General features: G+C 45.7%; 1 protein-coding gene across 3 annotated transcripts in view; it reads right to left on the bottom strand.

Moving 5' to 3' along the window:
* Positions 1 to 1,814: 1,814 nt before the first annotated feature.
* GALNT16 (polypeptide N-acetylgalactosaminyltransferase 16) overlaps positions 1,815 to 23,905 on the bottom strand; it is a 72,151-nt gene continuing 50,060 nt past the window's right edge. For 2 of the 3 annotated variants that reach the window (XM_084519492.1, XM_084519490.1), the window contains exons 8-15: positions 23,455 to 23,539; positions 22,016 to 22,119; positions 17,359 to 17,485; positions 16,580 to 16,672; positions 15,485 to 15,568; positions 14,412 to 14,553; positions 12,926 to 13,042; positions 1,815 to 5,438 (exon numbers count right to left, since the gene is read on the bottom strand). In XM_084519492.1, coding sequence (XP_084375618.1) covers positions 5,301 to 5,438; positions 12,926 to 13,042; positions 14,412 to 14,553; positions 15,485 to 15,568; positions 16,580 to 16,672; positions 17,359 to 17,485; positions 22,016 to 22,119; positions 23,455 to 23,539 — 890 coding nt within the window. In that variant the 3' untranslated portion in view covers positions 1,815 to 5,300. The remainder of the gene's footprint in view (positions 5,439 to 12,925; positions 13,043 to 14,411; positions 14,554 to 15,484; positions 15,569 to 16,579; positions 16,673 to 17,358; positions 17,486 to 22,015; positions 22,120 to 23,454; positions 23,540 to 23,905) is intronic. The other variant, XM_084519491.1, reaches the window with a different exon arrangement.

Raw genomic sequence — 23,905 nt, 5'->3', positions numbered from 1 at the left:
GGGAAGGAAAGACAGGCAGGGCCGAACGCATCCCAGAGCCATTCCCAGCCCTGCACTGTTCTGCCCTGGTTTTAACCACTGCTCAGTCACGGGTGGGACGTAAGCAGCTGTGGTCCAACAGATGCAGTTCAGTCAGGAAAGCAAACCCCCTTTCACTTCCCTGCTGTTCCAGCCTCCCGTTGCCCGGTGGCACCTCTGCAACACGCTGCAGCACGGGCACACTGCTCGTGCAGCTCCTGACCCTGCCGCAGATGTTTGCACAGTGCCTCACAGAAATGAAGCACGAGGAACGTGGATGACAGCCCCGTCAGCTGGCACTGAAGCAAGGAGGCTGGCAAAGGGCGATCCTTCCCATCCGTGCAGAGACACAATTCTCTGCTGGGAAAGCCCAGCCAAACCCCCAGCACCCTGCAAACACCCCTTTTGTTGCGATAGGGAGGGGCAGCGCTGGTTTCTTGCTGCCACAGCAGCAGAACAGACACATGGAAAACAAGTTTTGTTTCAGGTAGATCAGAGGAGTGAAGCCCCAGGCCTTAGGGAAAGGGATACAGGAGCTCCTGGGCTGTGTTGGCCAGGAAGTACAAGACCAAAAGAGACAGGATGGAAGAAGTGTGTCAGGCCTGAGGGAGGAGCAGCTGGCAGGTTTCCAGGCACTTCTGTAATCAGTGAGCACCTCTACAGTGCAGGAGAGGTCCAAGGAGAGGGGCTGGGAGACAGCCATCCACCTCAGCACCTCCTGCAGCTCGTCAGCAGGGGTTTGGAAACGAAGAGACACCCCTGTAAGGTCTCTGTATCGAGAACTTCCCTTTTAACAGGCTGCTGAAACAGGAGATCTAGCCCTTCATGTTCCTACTGAAGCCAGCTTGGAGAATGTCTCTGTTTCTAGGACTATATTCTGCCTTGTGTGTGCTAAAATGGTTTCTAGGGTACGACAGCAGTCATTGCTTGGGGCATACCTGAGCAGGAGTCCTGGGTCACAGCTCTGCTGATGTCCTGCTCCAGAAGCAGCGCTAAGAAAGAAAAACCCAACCCTCAAACACAGACATTGCCGGGCAGGATGGGGAGGTGTTGTTTTCCCCTCCACCAACCTCCAGCACAGGCTCCCCCTCCTTCCCTAGGCAGAGGCTCCAGCAGGCTGATGGCTGTAGGGGCAGCCCCAGCTGGTCCTGGTTTGCAAAAGCCTCTGTGGGTGCATTAGCAGGCACTTAAGCCCTGGTTTTAAACCCAAAGCCTCCAGGAACACACTGCTGGCTAGGCTTCTTGTTGATGCTGCGTGGATGATTTTTTTTTCAGGTGAGATTAGGAAAGCTTACCAGCCTTCTTGGAGTCACAATACTTGAGGCTCTGCAACACGCCTGCTAGCACACAGCGGTGGGTGGTGATGCTGCCCTGCCCTCAAGCTAGAGGCAGAAGAAAGGCCTTTGGGAGGTCTAGTGGGGAACAGGCAGGCCGATAGCCTGAAGGGCAGATTAAGGATGGAGTTAAGGGAAGAACTAACATCCTCCACCCAACCAAGCTGTTTCTTTCAGCGTGTAAAAGCCAGCCTATAACTGCTCTTAGCTTTTGCCCGGAAGGATACTCTCCTGCTCAGCCAGCTGAGGAGGGCTTCTTCAGTCATTTTCAACTGATACGCCACTGTAACCTGGAGATCTCTGAGCCAGCTCCTGCAGAGCCCCTCTACAAACACCCCAGGAACCCACGCAATGAACTGGGGGGACACAAACCTAGGGAGAAACAGAGGCAGGGACAAGGAAGAAGAGAGGGAGGCTCTTTTCCAATGGGAAGCAAAGGGGAATAAGAACAGGCTGGAGCACTTGTTTCAAAGTGGATTTTATTCCAGGCATTAGAGAGATTCTGGCACATGCTTTCTTCAAGAAAAGGGAAAACAAATCTGGGTTCCACATAAATTACATCTGGCAAAGTGCAACTTACAACTGAGTGGGGAAAATAAACCTTTTGAAATTGATTTCTGTACAACAGTAGTTTCAGTTCCTCTTAAATAAACCCCCATTGGTTCATAGCACATGAAATTACATTGCATGATCTGACACAATAACAGCTTTCTTAAAGGGTATTACCAATGCAAATGCTCCGTCTTCACAGTCTAGAGGTCTGTTTAAAGTAAAGAGGAAAACAAAGGTGAGCGGCTGCTTATTCTGACTGCTGAAGAAACAAATCAACCAAATCTGAGGGCTCAGTCAGTTTTCTTTCAAATACCCCACTGGAGTCCAGTTCCAAAGCATGGCACCGCTGGACCTTGCCGAAAGAAAACAGAGATGACGTCCCTCCTCCTCCCTTCGGTGCAAGGGAAGTAGAAAGCACGCCAGTAAGGAGTTTGGCCAAGCCTTCGTTTATTCTGAGAAGATTAGTTTGCCCACACTTAAAAGCAGCTTTTTGTAACGCATAGGCTTTTCAGCAATTGCTGAAGTCCATTAACTTCCAGGTTATGCGGGGGAGGCCCTGTGAGCTGTGCTTCGGCTGACAGGGGAGTACAGCAGCTGGCAGGGGACCTCAGGATAACACGTCCAAAGCCAGGTATATTTAGGGTTCTGGCAGCCCCTAACTGCAGGGGCGATTTAAGTTATTGACATCTAGCATCTGCCCACCCACTCCCTTTTCTCCCTCAGGCCAGAGCACCTGAAGAAGAGCGCTCAGGCTGCTCCAGCTCACAGCCCCAGATGGCTGCGAGCTCACACTCTGCCAGGCGGTGACCAGTGGTAAGAGAGGCACAAATCAGCACAGCGAGTCCAGGTACCGCTGCTCTGGGACCCATCAGGAACCTCTAACATTGGAGCCAAGCACAAAGTCCAGGGCAGTAGCCAGCATGCTAAGGAGAACCCTTTGAACCAGGGCTGGCCCAGCGCTTGGAGGCTATATAAGCAGAGTTCCTGTGGCCTGCAGCAGTCAGGAGGATTGTTTGTAGAGGAGCGGGGTCCTAGTCCCAGTGGGGTTATGAAGAAGGAACTGCAAGAAAGCTGCACACACACAGTGGGAGCAAGAAGGAAGGAAGCAGTACCTGGTGGAGGAGCGAACATGCTGTTAGCTGCAACCCGTGAGATGCCGGAAAGTGAAATGGGGGAAGCTTGGATGGTTCACTTAGGATACATTTTGATGAAAATAAATAATCCTTTAACACTTTATTGTATGCAGAGCTTACATACAGTACCTGCTCAATGGCCTTTCATTGTCTTTGCATTAACTTTTTCAAGCCAGCTGTCTGAGAAGTTGACCATTCATGTCTCCTACTGCCTAATGATGCTTTTCTGTAAGTAGCATCTCCTGCATATGCTTGTTTAAAAATGCAGTTGTCAGTGGGATGGCATCTCTCCCTGAGATGGGTCCATTTGCCCTGTCGTCTTTCCTTTCCTAGGCTATTTTCTTCCAATTTCAGCTCTTTCAGCCTCAGTGGTCCAGGCTCAAAGCATTTCTACAGGGAAAGAGAAGTCTCTGCAGAGTCAGTACCTCTGTCCCCACAGAGAAGTGCAGCTGTACCATGCTGCACACTTGGGGCCAGAGGGAACTGCCTCCTGAGTCTTCACTGTGCAGGCAAGGTCATTCGTCACCATCTGTCAAGATGGTGAGCTGATGTCAAATATAGGGGGAAACAAGAAAAGAGCTCCTGCCACCTCACTGATATTTAATTTTTTAAATAAAAGAAAAACTGAGAACAGGAAAAAAAAAATCTTCCAGTTCTCACACAAGCACTTCCAAGCACATGCAAACATACATATGAAGAACAGTATCTGTTCTTTTGTCAACAAATCGGAGTAATAACAAGGTAGAAGAAAGAATTAAAAAGGGTTACAAACATGATCAAAAGCTGCCATTGTTCAGAACCCAAATGATCCCCCTGTGTTTCTTTTATACCAAATTAGAAAGGACCCAGATGAGCAAATGTCTTCTGAAGGTGGCCCCACCATATGGTTTCCCTGCCAGGCTCTTGGAGAGGAGGGTTGGTTTACAAAACCGTGCTCCAAGGTGATGTTGTGGAGACTTCTGTTTGCTTGTTTAAATTGGTAGGCTTCCCCTGGCAAGTCTGAAAACACAAACTCAGCTACAGCTGACTGGTAACTGGGAGCAAGAAGGGGACGTCAGCTAGAAACACCATCTGTCCTCAGTATTTCCAGCATCCAGAGGAGAGCTCCCGGGCAGACCTATTCTGTGGCAGTGTCAGTTCAGAGCAGTTTCAGCTCCACCAGCCAACCCCCACCAGGTGACCCTGGGAGGAGAGCCGGGCCTCGCAAGTAGAGCAGCCCCAGGCCTTTTCACCTCCTCTTTCAGAGAGAGGGGAAAGATCAGCTGGACAGAGGGGTTGGGTGGCTTGTCACGCTGGGATACGTTCACAAGGGCTACACGTTGCCTTCGATACAGGATGCAGTGGGCAGCATCTGACAGCACCAGAAAGAGCAGCCGGGGAATGGCCCCCGCTTGTCTGGAATCCCCGAGCATCAGCACCCTTTGCTGAGCATCAAGGGCAGCTCCACAGGAGCACCGTACCCTGAACCCAGGTCCAGCTGGGCTGCCTGCAGACTGCATTACTCGTGGAGACGGGGCCGGCCTTCCACCTGTAGAAAACTGGAAGCAGGAATTCAGCAGGGAATAGTTCCTGAAAAAATCCCACGTTACGCTGCTAAAACAGACAGGGCCCTTTTCCAGATGTCATCAGCATTGTGCCCTATTTCCCAGCCTCAGCCCATTTGGCTGTGAGGCAGAGGAAGATGTGGGCCTACCACAACGAGGTTACAAACCTGCCCCCAGGGCCTGCTCATCCCCCCCCAGCCCCTCCACTCATCACGATGGCTTCTCCTCTGGCCAGTCCTCGCTGCGACGCACCAGCACACACATGCATAAATGATGCACGATGTTAAAGTGAAAAGCCAGGGAAGACAAAGACCTACCGACGTTTGTATGAGCATTGTCCAAAGTGTTGGACTGAAGGTCACAGACTCTGGATGCAGAGAAAGGAATGGATAGGGGGAGAGCTGCAAGGCAGTTCTGACCATTTTGAGTATCAGGCTAGGTGCTCTCCCCTCCCTGTGTGCTGCTGTGTAGACATCAGCTACAGAGGGGAACTTAAGACAACAGACAGGCTGATTTCAACAACTCCTCATCCTTCTCTCACCCACAGCTTCTTCTCTGGAAAGCTCAAAAACACCAAGTGTTCAGCTGAAATGGTGGCTTGCTGATGGACACAATGAAAACGTTTAGGGTCAGACATACAAAGCCATTCCTCCCATCCCAATCCCTCTCTGTTCCCAAAGTCTCATGCACAAAGAAACAAGGAGATCTCTGTGCTACCATCATGTTGCTTGTAGCAGCTCCCACTGTTGGCCAGGTACATCTGCTTGGCACGGGTTGGTCACCACTCTCCCAGCCTGGTTTTCCAGACAGAGACCACTGACGAAGTGTTGAATGAAACTGCCTTTCATCTTCCACTTCTGTGAGGAGAGAAGAAACACACTGTTACTGCCATTTCACCAGGTAACCATGCCTTCAAGAAGGAGGAGAAAGGTTGAGCATAAACCTGTTGTAAACCTCAACAACTGGGAAATCTGGGTATTGGCAGCTTCTCCAAAGCACTGGTTTCCTGCGTTAATGATATCTGGAGCTTGAGCTTAGCTGGTTTATAGGGTTAGATATTCAGAAGTATCCAGAAGGCAAGCAACACAAAACCATCAACCACCAGCATTTTCAAAAGTATATTATACCCAGAATTTCCCTACCATTCTGTAGGAATGTAGGAAATCACATTTGCTCTGTATCTCTGCACACCCAGATACCTTTCAAAACCTGAAACCCTTCTATGGTTTCTTTCCAATCCTCAAAAATCTCTCCCAGCACAGAAAGCAAACCATCCACAGAACACAAAAACCACACTTCTTGCTCTTTGACTAGATTGTATCTCTCCCTCTTTCATGTCCTCATCTCTCCTCTCATCAAGTCAAGACTTTTATCAGCACTACACTGAAAGCTCTTCATATCTCTGCATCTTCCTAAGCTGGTTCTTCATAATCTCATCTGCCCTACCAACATTTCAGTCTGTAAGTGTACATCTCACAGCTGCTCAGCGCACATCACTCTGTTTTCTGCAGTGCTGTCCTCTGGGTCTGCTCCCACCAAGGCATATGCACAAGACCCCACATGCAACCCCATTTTCCTGAAGGCCCTGTTTGTTTGTGCTGCTGTTCAGGTATGAAAACATATCTCCTAATCTTGAATTGCAAATCCTGCTGGGAAAAGGCAGTACCTTCCATCCCTGCTAATAGCCCCGAGAAAATAAAGCAGAAATGAGTCTGTGAATTTGGGATCTCCCAGGTGGGGCTGTGCCATTTCCCTCCAGCGGGGCACAGCTGGGACCAGCAGGTGATTGGACTGAGTGCTCCAGGCTCCTGGGTTTTTTCCCACTCAGTCGCAGATGACTCAGTCGGTCAGCGGCTTAGGGATATGAGGAGGATATTTTGGCTAACCCATGTGACTGATGAGGAAGAAGAAACAGCTTGGCAGCACTGATGGACCTCAAGTCTGTTGCAGAAATGCATGCAAACTGGAGTAAAAAAATCCTGTGCTATCCAGGCAATGTCAAAACCTACCAATATTTTAATTCCTGGTTAAGTAACGCAGCAAACAGCTTAGACTGCCACATGCTGTGTGTTTTAAGGCAATCCGTTACGTTCACATACTGCTGGCAGCTCTCCTCCAAACCCGTGTGCTGGTTATGCTTCTTGGAGGGCTGGGCAGTCACGAAGCCTGGAATAATGTCACTCCTACATCACATAGTCCTTCAAGACGTTACTCCAGGGGGAGAATCACTGTGCTATGGCTGCTAACCCTGACTGATGGGACACTGCTAGAAGCAAACTGTTTGTAACAGCAGGAAGAAGCTGGTTTTAACAGGCAAGCAGAAAGAGGAATGTAGCGATGATGCAGTGGAAGATCCAACACAGTCTGTGCACACAGAGGAGCCTGCAATACCCTCACCAGCTGCTGCATCCCAGTGTCTACATGGGTCCTGGAGCCATCTGGCTCTCATCTGGCAGAAGTTTCCCTGCAAAGAACTGAGGAAGAAGTTAATACCAGAAAACAGCACACTGTGTCTATCTGGTGTGATCTCTGAGCAATGACCCCCCTCCCTCACTGTTTCCCAAGGTCACAGATAGCTCTGTGAAGAGCCTCTTGCCCTACTCTGACTCCCAGCTTCCATGTAGGAAACTCTTCCTTGCCCTCCACCCTTGTCCCTGCCTCTGTCATTTTACCAAGAGACACTTTTTTCTTCTTTCTTCCAGCTGCTTAGAAGAAACCTGGCACTACCAGGAGGCTCTCTCCTGTTATTCCTCCAGATCAGAGACCTGCTGCTGTGATCTCTCCATGCTGAGCAGGCACCCACTGTGCTGTCTGCAGGAAGAGTCTGCAGCAACAGACACAGCAAGACACCAGCAAACACTCACCAGAGCACATTCTCTGCTGCTAATGAACTACACCAAATCAATCTCAGTGAATGGCACCACTGGAAGGCCCAGAGCCAGAGCCACTCTGTGTCTCTCCATTCAACAGACTGGATAGGAAGGATGGGGAAACTGGGAGGAACACTGAGAAGGTGACAGAGTTAGCTGGTTGGCTGGTTATGCATGCATGGAGCTATTATAAAGCACACTGACAGCCCAAGCTAAAGCAGGGCTCCCTCATTTCACATAAGTGGTATTTTCAAAGTGATGGATTCTACTCATTCTGGTCAGAAACTGTGTTCTGCTGTCCTCCACGACATATCTGATGAGCTCCTCTGACTTCACCTGATCCTTTCACAAGAGCCCACTGCATGGCTGCCAGACCACAGAATAGCCAGGGACAACCCAATAGCTAACCCTGCAAGGACAAATCGTATCATGGACCTTTCAGGAGGAAGGGCTGTAGGAATGGGTGGAAATAGAAGATAAGATACTCCCATCTTCAGCCACCTCAGATCTGAGCACCTTAGCCTAAACTAGTCCTCTAGTGGCATGTTAACGGAGGGGTCTGAAGTACAAACACCTTTTGGGAGGGCCCAGCTTCCTCCAAAGACCACAAGGGGAACCTGGACAGCTAAGTTGTAATTTGCAGCAGTGATTGCCATCTTTAGAAGAATTAAAAAAGTACTAACAGATCAGATAATTCCTGCATAGAGCCAAACTTTACAGGGAGCCTTCTTTCTTACCCATAGACAGTTTTGATCAGCCTGTACTTGGGCCAAGGGCAGCTTTTTGAAGATTTAAGCATTGCCACAGTGTGAAAAATTTTGACTTGAAAATTTTCCTTAGTGCAAATGTAGCTAATACAGTTTACTGGTCGCAGCAGGTATGAAGTGGAGATGGAAAAAAGAAGCAATATTTTCTTTGAAATACTATCCCACTCTCTGCTTGAACCTCTTCCCCAAATGTCAATCAAAATTTTCCCCACTTTTTAGTAAAGCTCTCTCTCCATCTTTATTATCTATCACTGCAAAGTACCTTGAGGTGGTTGGGTAGAAGCACTCCATGTGAAATTACTAAGAGAAAAGTCTGAAACAGCTAGTTCTCATCTAACCAGTCAGTAAGAAACAGCACAATATATACAAGAGCTGAAAGTGTTTACAGTACTGTAATTTCTCAGGATAATCAAAAGCCTTCTTTTAACCCACAGCAATCCGATCAGTCCAGGGTTTATTTCAAATTCCAGACAATAGCCTTGTAACCCTGGAAATGTGGTGGAGCTGGCCAAGATTAGGAAACGCAGCTGGGAAGAGCAGATGTTGCTGATTAGGACAGAGACGCCTCAGACAGAGATGTATGGAGAACTGATAACTGGAATAGACAAGGATGCTGCAAGTTGTAATTGAATGTATTTGCAGAGCCATGGGCAACCCAAAGCTGGTGCTGAAGATGACAAACCCTCATTTTTAAACATATGAGCAGAGAGAGTGTGATAGAAAAGCTCATGTCAGCATCTGGCAAGTACTGTCCCCCTTTGAACTCTTAAATTTTAAATTTTAGTTTTAAATTTGTAAAACGAAGAATCAGAACTGAGAGCGACTCTTGTCTCCTGAAAATTGCTTTCAAGCTCTGGCATATTGCAAGGAGCATTTTACCCGCTTACTATCAGGAAGATGCTGAGTCAAGTGCTTCCAGAACACACAGGTCTTCACTCCTCTTTTCTGAAAGTCTGTGCAAAGTTGCATTTGTCTGCATTTCATGTAATACAAGACACTGAGAAGTAAGGTGGGAAAATCTCCCAATCGTGTCCAAAGACACATAGGACTTCAAATACTGTTTGTCTCCCACGAAAGCTTGATGTCCTCATTTTCAGGCTGGGGTCACGTTCCTTGAGCACATTTTAATGAAATATGGCCATTTAATAAGGTTTCTCAGCATGCTTCTTGTTCTTTTGGGAGATACTGTGCCAATGTTTCTCATTTTCATTCTCTTGTTTTAGTGTCTGACTCTCACTTTGCCTCCTATTTGTCCTCGCTATAATACGAATTAAAATGCCACTCCCACCATCAGTCAGAGCCAAAACAAAAGCTAAAGGCAAGAATTTATTGTGCATTCAAGTAAAATGCTATTCTCCAAATAACATTATGGATGACATCCATCTGCTTTGAAATCTAGTTCTGATTATGCACAATAGCTCTTGGCTGGTCTTGTGCTAGCAGTGCTGGCTGTTGCTGCTGAATGATCAACAAGGATCGTGGTGCCAAATAGGTTTTGTTCCTGGTTTCTTTCAGCCCAAGGGAGAAGTCTGACAGAGTCAAAAGTCATCTACATTCGGAGCATTGTCTAGTATCCTGCTTGCAAGGTTCCAGACTTATTTTGAGGTAATACCCTACATATACTGCTCATAAGACTTTAAAGCCTCTGCTAGAGTATTACATACACGTCAGATGGACATGAGACTGTTGTTTGCAGTCAAAAACAACAACAAAATTCTCTTCCCTGTGGACAGGCTTAACACACAACAGCTGTGTAGCGTGAGCACAGATTCAGCATGTTGGAAAGCAGAAAGCAGCTTTAGCAGCTATATGGTGCTGTTGTGAACTAATCTGCTCTGCTGACACCAAACAATGAACCCATCACTTTTTTGTGCTTTTGAAATCACTCAGCCATAGACACAAAGTCTAGATCCAGGAAAGTCCAAATGCCTTCCACCACAGACCTCTGATGACAATGACACTAGAGATGGTCAGATCTGGACTTTATGCCACCATCTCCTCGCAGGATAACACATGTTGCACATTGCCAGGCTTGCCCTCTTCCTCTCAAGGCTCTTGCTTGCCACTTCCACTTCTCTGAGGTAGTTCAATTCCCTTCCTCCATTCCCACTCAGCCCCTTTGGCTTTCTGAGAAGCCTGCTGGAACTGAGGAGTGGCTACACCCACGTGTAGTTTGAAAAGGCAGCAATCCCTCCCAACACCTCACACCCACGGGGAGAGAGGCATCCTGTAGGGCAAACTGAAGGAATATGTTAAAGTTTCCACACCTTGAAATTCACCTTTGTAAGTAGTGGGAGCTGGGCTGGGGTAACATCCTAGGCAGGGGGATTTGCAAGCTGCCTGCTTATGAAGAACAAGACTCCGTCTCTTTCTTGTCTCTTTGTTGCCAGAATCCTGCCTTGCTAACCCAGATGACCCCATATAAGCTGTTAGGTTCACTTCTCACTTCAGATAGGATTTGGCAAAGAAAGAGTCAGTTCCCAAAGTGAACAGACAACACGTCGCATCAGATGTATGTGGTCCTTCTAGAAGTGAGGCAGAGGAAAGAGAATGGGCCAGTTCGCAAAGACAACTGACTTCCAACTAATTAAAACACAATGTGTTTATGGAAGGAAGATACCATAACAACATTCCCCAAGAACACAACAAACTTGAGCACTGCATGTGGAACTGGCTTTCTAAGCAGAAATCTGAAATAGCAGTTTGGGGCTTCATAGCAACCCCAAAATTTCAGAGCATTTCAACCCAAATTAGATTAAAAATTCAAATGCAGTTCTGCTACCTCATCCCCACCACCACAAGGGGGTTTGGAATGGCAGCTGAGATTCAGATCAGTCTCTAGTTTTTTGAAATGCTTCAACAAAATCCCTGCTCACCGTCAGTTGGCCAAATCATCTGTTAGCTCAAGTCCTTGATCTAAGTGCAGTTTGTTCACACAAGGTAATGGAAAACAACAGCTCACATCCTTAAGTGTATATGCATGTCTTTATAATGAGCCTGTATACAATCAGCACATCAAGGCTCAATAAATCCTACTCCAGTAGCAGAATGAACCTGCATGTGTTAGTGTGGATTAATCTCTCTTCTGGCTAATAGAGCCTGTACTCCACCCCCCTCCAGGGGACCCTTGTCCTTCCATGATACAGGAGGTGGGGAAAGAACTGATTTTGGCAGCTGCTAGAGTCCTCTCTGCTGCCAGGGAGGAAAATGCTGCAAGGCACCTAAGGGGAAGCTAAGTGACCTAATTACACAGCAAGAGGCTGAGTGATTACCAACAAGAAAAAGGAGCAGGCGAGCACAGCCCACCTGGGATATCTTTGCAATGCTAAGCTGCACTAAGAGTTTTCCCAACGTATTCATGGTGACAACTCTTCAAGACATTTCTGCATTAACCAAACCTCCAGAGGAAAGTCTACACAGGCATTCTACACATGGGCAAGACTGGAATTCAGTGCTTTCTTTCAGGAAGAACCTAATTCAGAAATTCATATGGCATTAAAAAGTACTGACAAAAAAGGATGATGCTGAGGACTGGTAGCAAGCTGAGCCACCTCCTGTCTTTGGGCTACCAAAACAATAGATGAAAGGAAAACACAACAGAGCCAGTATAGCTCTAGATGACAGGAAAATTGTTCTCTCTTGGTATAGAGGGAAGCACGGGAGCTAGGGATGAAGTAAGTCCTGTGCATTCACTGTCTGCCACTGCTGTGTTGTCACATGTTATGTTTTGACCAGTTCTGATAAAAAAACAAAACAAAACAAAACACATAATGTATCTGCAGGAGCACTGCAGCCATCTCAGACACTATCTCACACCTTGTATTGCAAGGCAAAATGACTTAGGTGTCCTGACAGATCAGGGACACGCGTCTTGGAAACTGCATGACAGTCCCAGAGCTGCATTTTGTCAGGAGCATTGCAAAGCCAATACTGCTGCTGTGTATTTCTCCTCAGGGAGTAGTTTGGACAGAACATATGGTGCTTTATGCCAGTCAATATTTCTCAAATGAGTTGCGCACACTCAGTTTTAAAGGCCTGTTAACATGTCCAAAGACAGCACAAAGAACACAGTTCTCACTTCTAAATTAGGAAAAATGCTTTTACTGTGAGGGTGGTCAATCACTGGAATAGGCTTCCTAGCAAGCTGGTTGGTGCCCATGCCTATCAGTGTTCAAGAGGCATTTGGATAAGGTCTTCAATAATTTATTGTGTTTTAACTTTTAGCTTCTCAATAATGCATTTTAACTTTTCGTTAGCCCTAAAGTGGTCAGACAGTTGGACTAGATCTTTGACGGTCCCTTCCAACTGAACTATTCTCTTAAATAAGCAAACAAATGATAGCATACATTGCCCTTCTCTCAGGTATCTCAAAGTATTTGCTGCTTACCTACTCCTCACTGATGCTGTTCTTCATCCGTGAACCAACCTTGCTGAACATCAGTGTTTCCATGGAGTGACACGGTGGTGTGACTGGGCTGGAGCTAACTACAATGCCAAGGACCCAGGCAGAGCATATACCCCCACCCTCTCTCTCTGGTCATAGGCAATCTCGTACATCTGTGCTTATGAAATGCACCAGAGAGGGAGATGTGGAGGTGGAAGGGACTTTTACACACTTTGATAGTACTGTGTTCATTCCCATAAGCTGCACTGATGTACGAACACCTGTATGTGACAACAAAGGGATTAATAAAGGTGCACAGTTACCTGTCTGCCATCTTTTTGATTGCAGGCTTCCAGTGCGATTTGAGAGCCAGTAGAGAAGGAGGTAATGGAAAGACACTTGCCTTGTTGTCTAATTAGAGGGTCACTGAATACCCACTCCTTTGGCATAAGAAAGAAAAAGAAAGGTTCTGTTATGATCATAATGCTGACAAGATGAGGGAGAAAGTTTTTACCAGCGTACATTTCAAAAACTTGGATATTTTCTTCAATGACTCCCTGGGAAAATTATGGAAGCAGTCTTCACTTGATCAGAAGTTTATGCTCAGGCTTGGTGCATCATGACTATTGCAAAAGCTGCAGCTGACTCCCCTGACCTTCTGAGCTGCCTGATTAACCTTGGATCCCTTGCAACTCCTTACTCTGCAGATTCACAGTCTGGCCTACAAAGCAGGGAGGCTACCAACCCCGATTTACAAGATGTGCAACTGCCTCTGCATATTTTACATAACCAACGTGTTCTGCAACAGGTAACCAGGACTACAGGCTGTCAAATGAAGCAAAACACATGCAAACATATCCATGGGTTAATAAATTTCACCAATACACATAAAGCACAAACTACTTCATTTTTCCTTCCTCTCACTAGATGGATGCCTGACCCATGCAACTATTAACCCAATCAATTATTATTACTTTCCCCAAGGAAGAAACACAAAACGGTAAGTTTCAGACACTTTAAATGGTAATGACAAGAAGCAATGAGTCAGATTTAATGGCATGTCGAAAGCTGTCTGAAAACTGGTTTCCAAGAGTTAACAGATGTGATTATGTATTTTCTGGCATAAAATATCCTGCAGCAACCCTTAACTTTCTCAAGCTGCTTCTCTGCTGCTTTGACTACCAAAAGAAGAGATGGAGTGCACATCCTCGGCTGGTACAAACCAGCACATCTCCACTGCAGTTAGAGAAGCTGCACCCAGTTACTGCAGCTGAGGTCTTGGCTACTTAAACTGTACTTGGGCATTATACTGAAACACATCTGTAACACAGCACAATTCAAGCCATCCACAGCTACAGCTGAAGTGGTGGAGCAAGGAACATTTCTGACCCTGAGGAACTCTCTTACCCTGCATGCCTGGGTACCAGCCAGGTACACCCCTGGACTGGTTCTCATGGAAAAGTCATAGCCACACGGGCTGGAGCACACCCAAGTGATGGCCCAAGCGGTGATAGCCACAGGATTCAAACCCTGGTCATGAGTTTACTGCAGAGACTAGTCACACTTCTGAGCATTCAGGTGTTACCTGTTGCTTCCAAGTGACGAAATCCTTCCTACCCTGTGCCTGACTGTTGCATCTGTTAAGCCAACGGAGCTCTGAGATGGGCACTGCTTCTTTTCCTTCTTACTGCTAATACCATTAACAGGGCCAAATTTTTCCTTCATTCATCTCCGTACAAACCCACCAGGGCCACTGGTAATAAAAAGGGCAGAGGCAGGAGCAAAGCATCAAGCTGAAGCCCGCCTTACCTGAGTGACAGGTGGATTGTTCACTGTCCCTTTACAGTTTCCCATGCCAGCCAACATATTTCCAGTGGTATCCTGTGCCCAAGACTCCAGGCAATTTCCTCCTTGTCTAATTATCCCTGGAATTAACTCCTTTTCAGGAACCCTTGGAACAAAACAACAATTGTAAGGCACTTCATACACACAAAAGTCCAAAGCGCTTTTACAGATTTATAAGAGCATAACTGGCCCCTGTATGAAACACAGCACCCTGTATTTGACAGAAAATGCAAGATATCACACTATATGCTGAAAATGTCTGGAGCAGGCAAAAGTCAAGGGAAAACCTGATCAGAGGACCAGTACCCTTGTTTCAGAAGGCTCTTCAGAAAGTAGTTCAGTGTGATGCCTCCTCTGAAAGAGATCATTGCCAGTAAAAAGCCGTATCCACACCTATCTTGCATCTGCCTCCACCTTTTCCACACTCTTCCCCGCAGTGGCAGTATTCACTGCCTCTTTGGTAGCAATACAGGAAAGATCCGTCAAAGCCAGACTACAACTAGATGTTTTAGTCTCAATGCATGTTAGTTACAGCCTTTGCTGACTGGGATGTGAAGGTGTGTTGACTAGCAAGTGCTAACAACACAACTCTGGAGTTGTCCATGCTACCTCCCAGCAGAGCAGTGCTACAACACTACCACAGCCTGACCCAGGGCAGTGGAAGACACAGACAAGCTGGGTTTGGCATTCACCAGGATTTTCTCTGAAACACCTGCACCTCTGCACTGAGGCAGCCTAGCTCTACTTTGCCCAGCTACCTCCAGGAATAACATCCAACAGGCAGAGACCAAGCCTGAAACAGCTGTACGGGGCAGAACAGAGGGCTCCCAGAGGCAGAAGCAACAAACCTTTCTCAGAGTTGTAATGGTACAAGCCAGGAAATCACTGAAGCTTTCTCACCAGAGGACCAGAGGAAAACCTTTTCCCAGCATAAGCCTGCTTGTTTGGTTTTTTTTGCTTGCTGCTGCCGCAGCTCAGCTTCTCATTGGGACCCATCTCCCTGATCAGAGATTTTTACAAGCTGAGAACTGACTCACTTGAGCTCGGGATAGACGTTCTCCAGATACCACTGGAAGGATTTACAGTTCAGCTTGCGGCGCTGCTCCACTCGTTCTGCAACACTGGAAACACAGGCAGGTTGTTGTAGATAAGATAGTGAACCGGAGGAAGGGGAGCAATGGAGAGCAATCAAGAGGTTTGAGGGAGACTATATGAATTTTCTCCCCTCACTTGTTCTCCCACCTAGTTGCTGGGTTCAGAGCACTACCAGTGACCTGAGGTGAAGAAGAAAGGAGAGGCAACAGGGGGGAAATAGAAAAGGAAGAAACAAATGCCTTTGGAGAGCAATTCTTGCATTTCCTTCAGTTCAGAAAGATGCCAGAGCCCAGATTCTACAGTGCTAAATGATACAGCACAGTAAGGCTACTGTAGGACCAAGAAAGCTTTTCAGCCTAGCTTTTTTACCCTTGTAGCAGCATACCACAAAACTTGCACAACTATCAGCTCCTGAAAAGGCCTAGAAAATGTTTATGCTCAGATATGTGTGTGCTAGAGGTAAGGGGACATGGCAGCAGCTGTAGGCTGGATTGCAGACTTTAAAAAACATAATTATTTGTTCTTTTGGGAAAGAAGAGGAGTATAACGTCTCACTATTGGCCGTGCTCTTTCCTGACCTATAAACCAGGCAAAACACTCATCAGCAAAGAGGAGTGCACCAGGTAGCAACCTCCCCCATGTGCCAGCTAGCTGTGCTTGGCCCTCAGTTCTGCATCTGCACAGGAGCTCTGGATCAAGCTCTAGTAACTGCATAGCTCCCATTTCCAGAGCAGCTGCATGCTGTATTAGAAAATATTCTTATCCACTTAAAAAGTCTAGCATTTTAATTTCATTATAGATCCCTTTGGCCTTCCATTAACAAATGATTTATGCAGGGTTACTGAGGGAAAAATAAAGTGAATTAGAAGCAAACCTCATTAGCCAGACACTTGAGTTCCAACCCTCCTGGCAAGCCAGCCATTCAGAACACCTCTGTTTCTCTTTCCCACACTAAGTCCCGGAGAAGATCCCATAACTATTTCTTGCTAGCAAGCAGCTTACCAGAGCTCTCCTCCTGTGCTCGTGGAGCAGCTTACCTCCCAAACGACTTGCCAATGGCTGACGGCCGGGCTTCGTAGTAGTACTGCTTGTATTCGTCCATCCACACCTCTGCCGTGCGCTTAGTGTTCCTGCATGGGGACAAGGAAATGTTTGCTGAGTGCTACTGTAGAACCTGTTCTCCTTGTGAACAAGCACAGGGTTGCCAGCCTGCCCGGAGGGAGTGGGGAACAGTACCAAACATGAAACAAAGTGAGCAGTATGGTCAGATTTAGACTGAATGTATTAACTCTACAAAGTCTTGCATGGATGCTACAGTTCAGGAGTTAAAAAGAAAAAAATAATCAGCCAATTCAGCATGATTTCTTTCAAATATGCTCCCTCTGCAGAGGTAACTGGACCAACTGTTGATATCACCCTGCTCCCTTTCCCCACGTTAGAATAATACTATGGAATAAATCAGCTCAGAAAGCATCCCTGGGTACCACCTAGTCCAACCCTCCCACAGAAAGCAGGACTAGCTTTGTGTCTAGCACATGTCTTAGGGCAGCATCCACAAATGGTCACGGTCTCTCCCTGGGGCACTGCTCCCCACCTCCACTGCAAAGCGAGGAAAAACAAGCTGCAGGAACACAAACAGAGAAGGGAACAGGTTTTGTGCGTAGACAGCAGCAACCCATCCTACCCTTGAGAACAGATGCTAAACCGCAAGCTGTTCTCTGTCACCAGGCAGAAAAACAACAAAGAATTCAGGCTTATTTAGACATGCTCAACATCAAGGTGATCTGTCTGTTACCAGGAACTCCTGAGCACCTACTTGATGTACGTCAGCGCATTGCCCTCGGGGAAGTCATAGGGATGGCGCTTCCTGAACACGTGTCCCACTCGACTGCAGGGCACAATCTCCAAGCTGCCACCACACATCCACACTCGGAAAGAGAGCTCTGGAAGAAAACCCCAAGAGTTACACAGATGCAGCCAGGCCATCAGCATTTCCAAGAAGAGCAACCTCAGCAATGTGCCTGAAATCCTTGCCCCTCTGCTCTAGATGTGTTTCCAGCAACAGCAAAAACAGAAAAAGTGATGCCAGGGCGAGAATGAAAAACAAATTCATTCCTTCATTAAAATGGAGGCAACCCCCATGGCTCAGAGACTGCCTTAACCTTCTCCAGTCCTGTTCCTCTCTGGTATATCCTGAGATAACTTTCCATTTAAGCAGATCCTAGTGGCTGAGATCACCCCCACGCCCATCTTGTTTTGGACTTCTCTAACTCTCCCACCCAGCACACAGATGGAAGGAAAAAAAGAATTCACTGTGTAAAGCAAATCATGTGAGGAAGAGAAGGGATCTGGGAGACAAAGGAGAAAGAAGAAAACAATATGAGGGCATAGGAAGCGAGGCAATGCTTAGGGCCAAGTCCTCTCCCCCATACCTCCAGCTACATCACCTGAGGTACCACCTGAAAGCAGAATACCTCCAACACTGCTTGGACATGATCTGCAGTTGTCCCCTCTACATCATGCAGTGTGATAATAGCACAGCTGAGGAGATTGGTATATTTACAGGCAAACACATTTCCCTAACCTGGGGCCCAGAACACTCACTCCCTGCAGAGCGAGTACCACAAGCCAAGGAGCCCCTCTTCTTTTGCTGCTGGCCTCTCCCAGGCCTCCAGGAATGGCAGTATATCCTGCATCAACCTGTTATACACCTTAAGGTGCTTCATCGCTCTTGTTCTGCTTGGCTATGTCAAAAAAATAAAATAGAAAGAGGATGACTGGTTTGCAGTTTGTCACCTGTTGCCCCTGCTGGGGGAGCTACAGGGAGCAGAAATCAGCCTAATAGCGTGATTACAAATATATGGAGAGAGCCCTGTTTCCTGAAGAAATTCAGCTGGTCCTGAAGCTAAATTCAACATTTTCTTAAAGGATTAGAAGAACATGGGGCTTTGATGTGCAGGCACTTATTTGCATCACAGAAGAGATATGACCTCGCTCAGGCTTATGGGTCTGTCCTCACAGGTTTAATCACTGCCACACCAGAGGGGTTTTCTGCTTGTGTTTCATGTGGCGGTGAGAAGAGAAGAAGTAAGAGGGAAAAGGAAAATTAGCTGGGTAGTTGGTTGGGATTTCTGATCAAGTCCTTACAAAAGGGCTTCAGATTGTGTAGACTGATTACTTCAAAAAAATTACTCACTTGGGATCTCCCTCCAGTAATGCCCGAATTATGGAGCTCTGATGTTCAGAAATTAAAAAAGAAATGATGCATCCAGCTCTAATGGCTGTTTTAAAGCATGCACACACACTAACATCCTTTTGCTCTTCATCTTTCTCCATAGCTTTCCTCTCCAGCTCCTGGGAAAGGTTGTTTAAACTGTGTAGTGTGTTTCTCACTTGGTTGGGTGGGTGAATAGTGGGAAGAGGTATTTAATCTAGCTACTAAATAAGTGGACTGCATTTTGTGGCATTTCTTACTAACTCTGGTCTCTCCCTGACCCTTTCCTACAGCTTATTGTTTTTAGTCTCTTTTCAACAGGGAGTTTCAGCTTCAAATAAAAGAAGGGCTCCAATAAAAAAATAAAAAAATAAAAATAAAAGGGTCAAGACATGAGTTTCTGTCTGGTGTTGTGTCCAGCTGGCATTTGCTCTCCTGAAATGAGGTTCTGATTTGCTCTGGCCTATAACAGAAACAAAATTCTCAATCTAGTAGGTTTAACTTAAAGCAATGTCCATTTCTCAAGAGAGGAATCCTCATGCCATATTCATATCTTAGGCACACAGACAGACTTTGCATGACCAGGTTTGCAGATGACAGAATTCTTTAGAAAAGGGATGAAAGGATGCAGGTTTTGGCACAGAAAGGAAAATGGAGATCAAGCATAACTTATTAAGGTCTTCCATGCATCCTTTGATGAAAAGCATATGAGATTTTTTTGCTATATGCTTTCCAGAACCTGGCCTAGTCCATATACATTTTAAATGATTTAATCACTGTGGCTTTTCTCCATGCAATTGAAAAAAAAGTTTTTAACCAGCTCACATCCAGCTGGAAGAATACTCTGGCAGCTGGTAATCACTACCAGAACACTCCTGTTTACCTGCTGTGTGCACAGGGCTTGTCCAGCTCCTTAAAATACATTCTCTTATTCTGTTTTCTTGTGGAAAAGTAGTTTGTTTGTTTGTTTTTTTTAAAAAAAAACACCTAAAAATGGCCTTTGTGGCCATTCTCACCCACACAGATTAGTCAGAGCTACTCTCTCAGCTCACCCACAAATGGTGACCTTATCCAACCAGTTCCTTTCCACTCAAAATTGTGACTTGCAGTAAAAAGTGTTTCAGAATATTATCAACGTTTTTCCTTGAACAGAGAATTTAATTTTCAATTAAGTATGGAAAACATTTTTTTCAGAGTATAAATTCACCACTTTAAATACTTTTTCAAGGAAAATGAATACTTTTTGTTGTCAAATACAGGTTGGTTTCTACCCTTCTGCTATGCAACAGCAACAGGCTGAATGTAGAAGCCATTGATTGAATCATTGCTTCATGCTATGCCAACGAGCTGAACAAATGTTAGCTTTAGAGAAGAAAAGTTGTCTTGTTTTTAAAATATTTTCCCATTGCTATCATCACACTGGTGCTGTGGCAATGCATCTCAGGGACAGGCCCCGTTATACAGAGCATTGTGCATTTAGCCTTGACTTCTGAAGAGAAGAGTCAAGGTGCAGGGTAAGAGGCAAGTGATGGGAGACAAATATACAAGGAACTGCACAAGGCAGAACTGGCAAGCCCTGCACACCTCGCCCAGTCCCACACAGCCTGGCCCAGCCACTGTCAGGCTGTACAAGAGCAGTTTGAAGGAGGAGAGTGAAGCAAGTCTGTGGAGGTTTTTATCATCTGTATAGGCACGAAGGGCTGTGGGTGTGCAGGTAATTTACTGCCACTTGTGGCAGAGAGCTCTGCTTAGCATCAGCTACCGACATACGCACCAAACAACCATGCTAGGATTCCCAGGCAGGCAGCAGCAGACAATGAAAAGCCTAAATAAATATTCTTTCACTATCTTTGGGGTTTACACAGCTGCAGCTGAGAGGCTGGCATGATGGCTAAATGGCTGACTGCAGCTGGAGCAGGGCTAGTGACAGCAAGGAGCTGAGTTTGGCTGTGCAGAGGAGTCTGAGGGACACAGGAAAAGGCATCCTCATGCCTAGGTAAATGCTCCCTGTTATTTATATCTGCCTACAACACTTAGCAGACATTACTGGCACTGCTAGTTGAACACCTCTTTTTAATATCATGAATATCACAAAATTGAAGCAAGACCTCAGCAAACTGAGAGCATAAGCATTCATTATTTGTATTTTGTTTTTAAAAATTGGTACTTGATATTCTGTTACCAGACAAAAAATATCATTTATTGGTTTCAGACAGCATTTCAGAAAATGGCACCTCTCCCAGCTGTGTTCAGAGAAACAAAAGTTTCTTCTATTTCATTCTTCCTAATTGGCCCTTCAGGTGCTAGGAAACACCATATAAATTCTTCTTTAAAGAGATTTATTTACAAATCTGTGATATTTATGGAAGCTGTAGAAACAGAATATGTTTTTTGCCAGTGTAAGCAAGAGAAAAATCAATTTGACTGAAGAACAGAGGAAAACTTTTGTCACGTCTGCTCCACCTACGTCATTTCTAAATGAATGCCCCAAATACTTGAGGTCTCCCTGAATGTCTTTTCAATGTCATTCTTCCTTTTGTCACTAATCCCCAGTGACAGTGCAGCATCCTTTCAGAGGGGCAGAGAAGAGAGATCCCTGAAATAGCTGTGCCACCATTAGGTACAAAAAGATGGGTTTCAGCACCACATTCTGAGGTAACTGCACTTAAATGGACAGTCTATTCTGGGCATGTGAATAGCTCAGATGTTTATGATGCTCTACTTTGCTTCAAAATGTTTTAATTCTGAGTGTATTTATACACAAATTCCACTTACAAAGAGGCTTATTTTATTAGGAAAATCATCCTTCAGAGTTATGAAGCTGGGAGAGTAATTCAGACTTCTCTAGGAAGGAAGGACAGTTATAGGAAGAGAATGTCAGAGTGACTGTCCCTTGCAGAGTTGGGCTGACACAGACTGTCATGTGAAGGAGGACCAGAGGAGTATTCTCCAAAAACAAGCAACAATTTAAATATCAGGACTTTTTTGGTTTTTCACTTATTTGTACCAGAGTATACAATAATAAGAATACAATAGTGCATATGCATGTAAGACAGTGATAGCCCTGACCTCAAAGAGCCTCCATTTACTCTGCACAAAGATAACAGGTACAATTTTGACCAACATGGGGTTTGCCTCACCATGTCCATAGCCTTACATCAACATGCAGATCAGTCCCTTGCAAGAAGAGTTCAGGTAGGTGAACAAATACTGGGAAGTGGTTCTTTAGTGTCATTCACCCGAAACACCCTAAGCTTACCAAAATTCTCTCCTCCCCATATGTCCATTTGAGTGTCGTATTTTCCCAGGTGGTTAAACCAGGACTTGTCAATCACAAAGATGCCTCCTGCTATGACAGGGGTTCTGGAAAAGAAAACACAAGCCCATACTAAATTATCACAAGTACATGCAACACCACCATCATCACCATCTACATTTTAGGGAAGAGACAATTTGTTCAGACCCAACAAATCCTATCTCTTCAAAACAAGAAAATAGCAGAGCTGAGGCATGAACAGGAGTCTTCTGAGATGCCCCTCACTAGATCCTCCTCCTTTTTCAGGTGGTGCTGCAAGCACTACTTGAAAAATGCTGTCTTTTGTACTTCCACAAATGCGTGCAGTATGAAGGAATGACAAGAGTATTGTCTGATAACTGTGTTCAGCAGCTAGACATGGTGTGAGGGGCTTTGCTGCATGTACTGCTCTGCTGCCGGTAAACGGGCTGCTTCCTGAGTGCAAAACAGAGGCTCACAAATTATGCAAAGGAATTGAATGATACTTTTATGCTACAAACAGGGAGCTGTCTACCTATACAGACAAACACTGACTTTTTATATCAGGATTTGTCACACTCTACATTCCTCAGAACCCTGTACACAGCAGCAAGGCTGGCAATAACTGCTCCAGCCAACACAATCTGTTTTGTCCATGGACACACTTATTTAGGAGAGGAGGTTAATTCTGTGCTCAAATTACTAGGTGAGATTCAATTCCCAGGTCTGCTTTACACTTCCCAAGGTGACTGTTTAGCTACTTCATTCTTTAATTCCTTAATTCCACCTGGAAGACAGAGGTAATTAAAAAAAAATGATTAAAATGATTTCTGAGGCATTTAGAGTGTTGAGTGAGGGAGATCACAAAAACAAACATATAGAACAAGAAGAGGTGGCTTGCAGAGATGGCAAGACTACAAGCCTATGACAGTATATAATTACTATTCTTATGATATTCATGGAATAATACTCTCAGGATTAGTGCACCAATACATTGCAAGATTTCTTCAGAACTAACATGATTTTTAGAGGGCAGGATGAGGGAATGGCATGGAGCTGCATCAAGGGAGGTTCAGACTGAATTTTAGGAAAAGGTTCTTCACCAAGAGGGTGGTCAGCCACTGGACCAGGCTGCCCAGGGAAGTGGTCACAGCAGCAAGCATGCCAGAGTGCAAGAAGCATTTAGACAATGCTCTCTGATACATGGTCTGATTTTTGGTTGGTCCTATGGGGAGCCAGGAGTTGGACTTGATGATCTTTGTGGGTCCCTTCAACTCAGGATATTCTATGATTCTGGGATTTTGTCATTATTGAGTGAACACTCTGGTATCTTGTCCTCAGCAAGGCAATCCCCTTAAAGGGAAGGCTTGCCATAAAGGTGAAGGCTTATGAAGGCATTTAGAGGATTGCACACAGACAGATACCTTATAGACTGAGTTGGGTCTGTTCGGGACATCTTCTGCTCTATAGGAATCTGCTCCCACTTAAAGTGAAGGCTCCAGTCAAACCCTGTGAAAAAAAGAAACATACCAGATAGGTTTTGTTCTTGATTTTCTACTAGCTTTAGCAATAGCCTCTGTCCTTACATCACAAGCTACCCTACTTTCCTTCCCTGACCTCCCTTTTCTGTCTACCCAAAATAGTAAGAGTCTATCTTAATGCAGCTAAGAAGTTGACAATTTACTGTCTTGGCGTCCTCATCCCTTAGCAGTACAGGTCTCTGCTCAGTTCCACTCTACATTTTCAGGAGAGTGTTGTCAGTGTGAGATGTACTAATTAGTGCTGCTGCATTTTGGCCAGTTTGTTTTACACTTCCCTGAGTACCAGAGTTATGAGGCTTTAATCAAAGCACTTTGTGGGGTTGGATGTGACGCA

The sequence above is a fragment of the Aythya ferina genome, assembly GCF_964211825.1.
Source record: "Aythya ferina genome assembly, chromosome: 5".
In the NCBI taxonomy this organism is placed as follows: domain Eukaryota; kingdom Metazoa; phylum Chordata; class Aves; order Anseriformes; family Anatidae; genus Aythya; species Aythya ferina.
The sequence above is the reverse complement of the archived record's forward strand: the minus strand, read 5'-3'. Positions and strand labels throughout refer to the sequence as shown.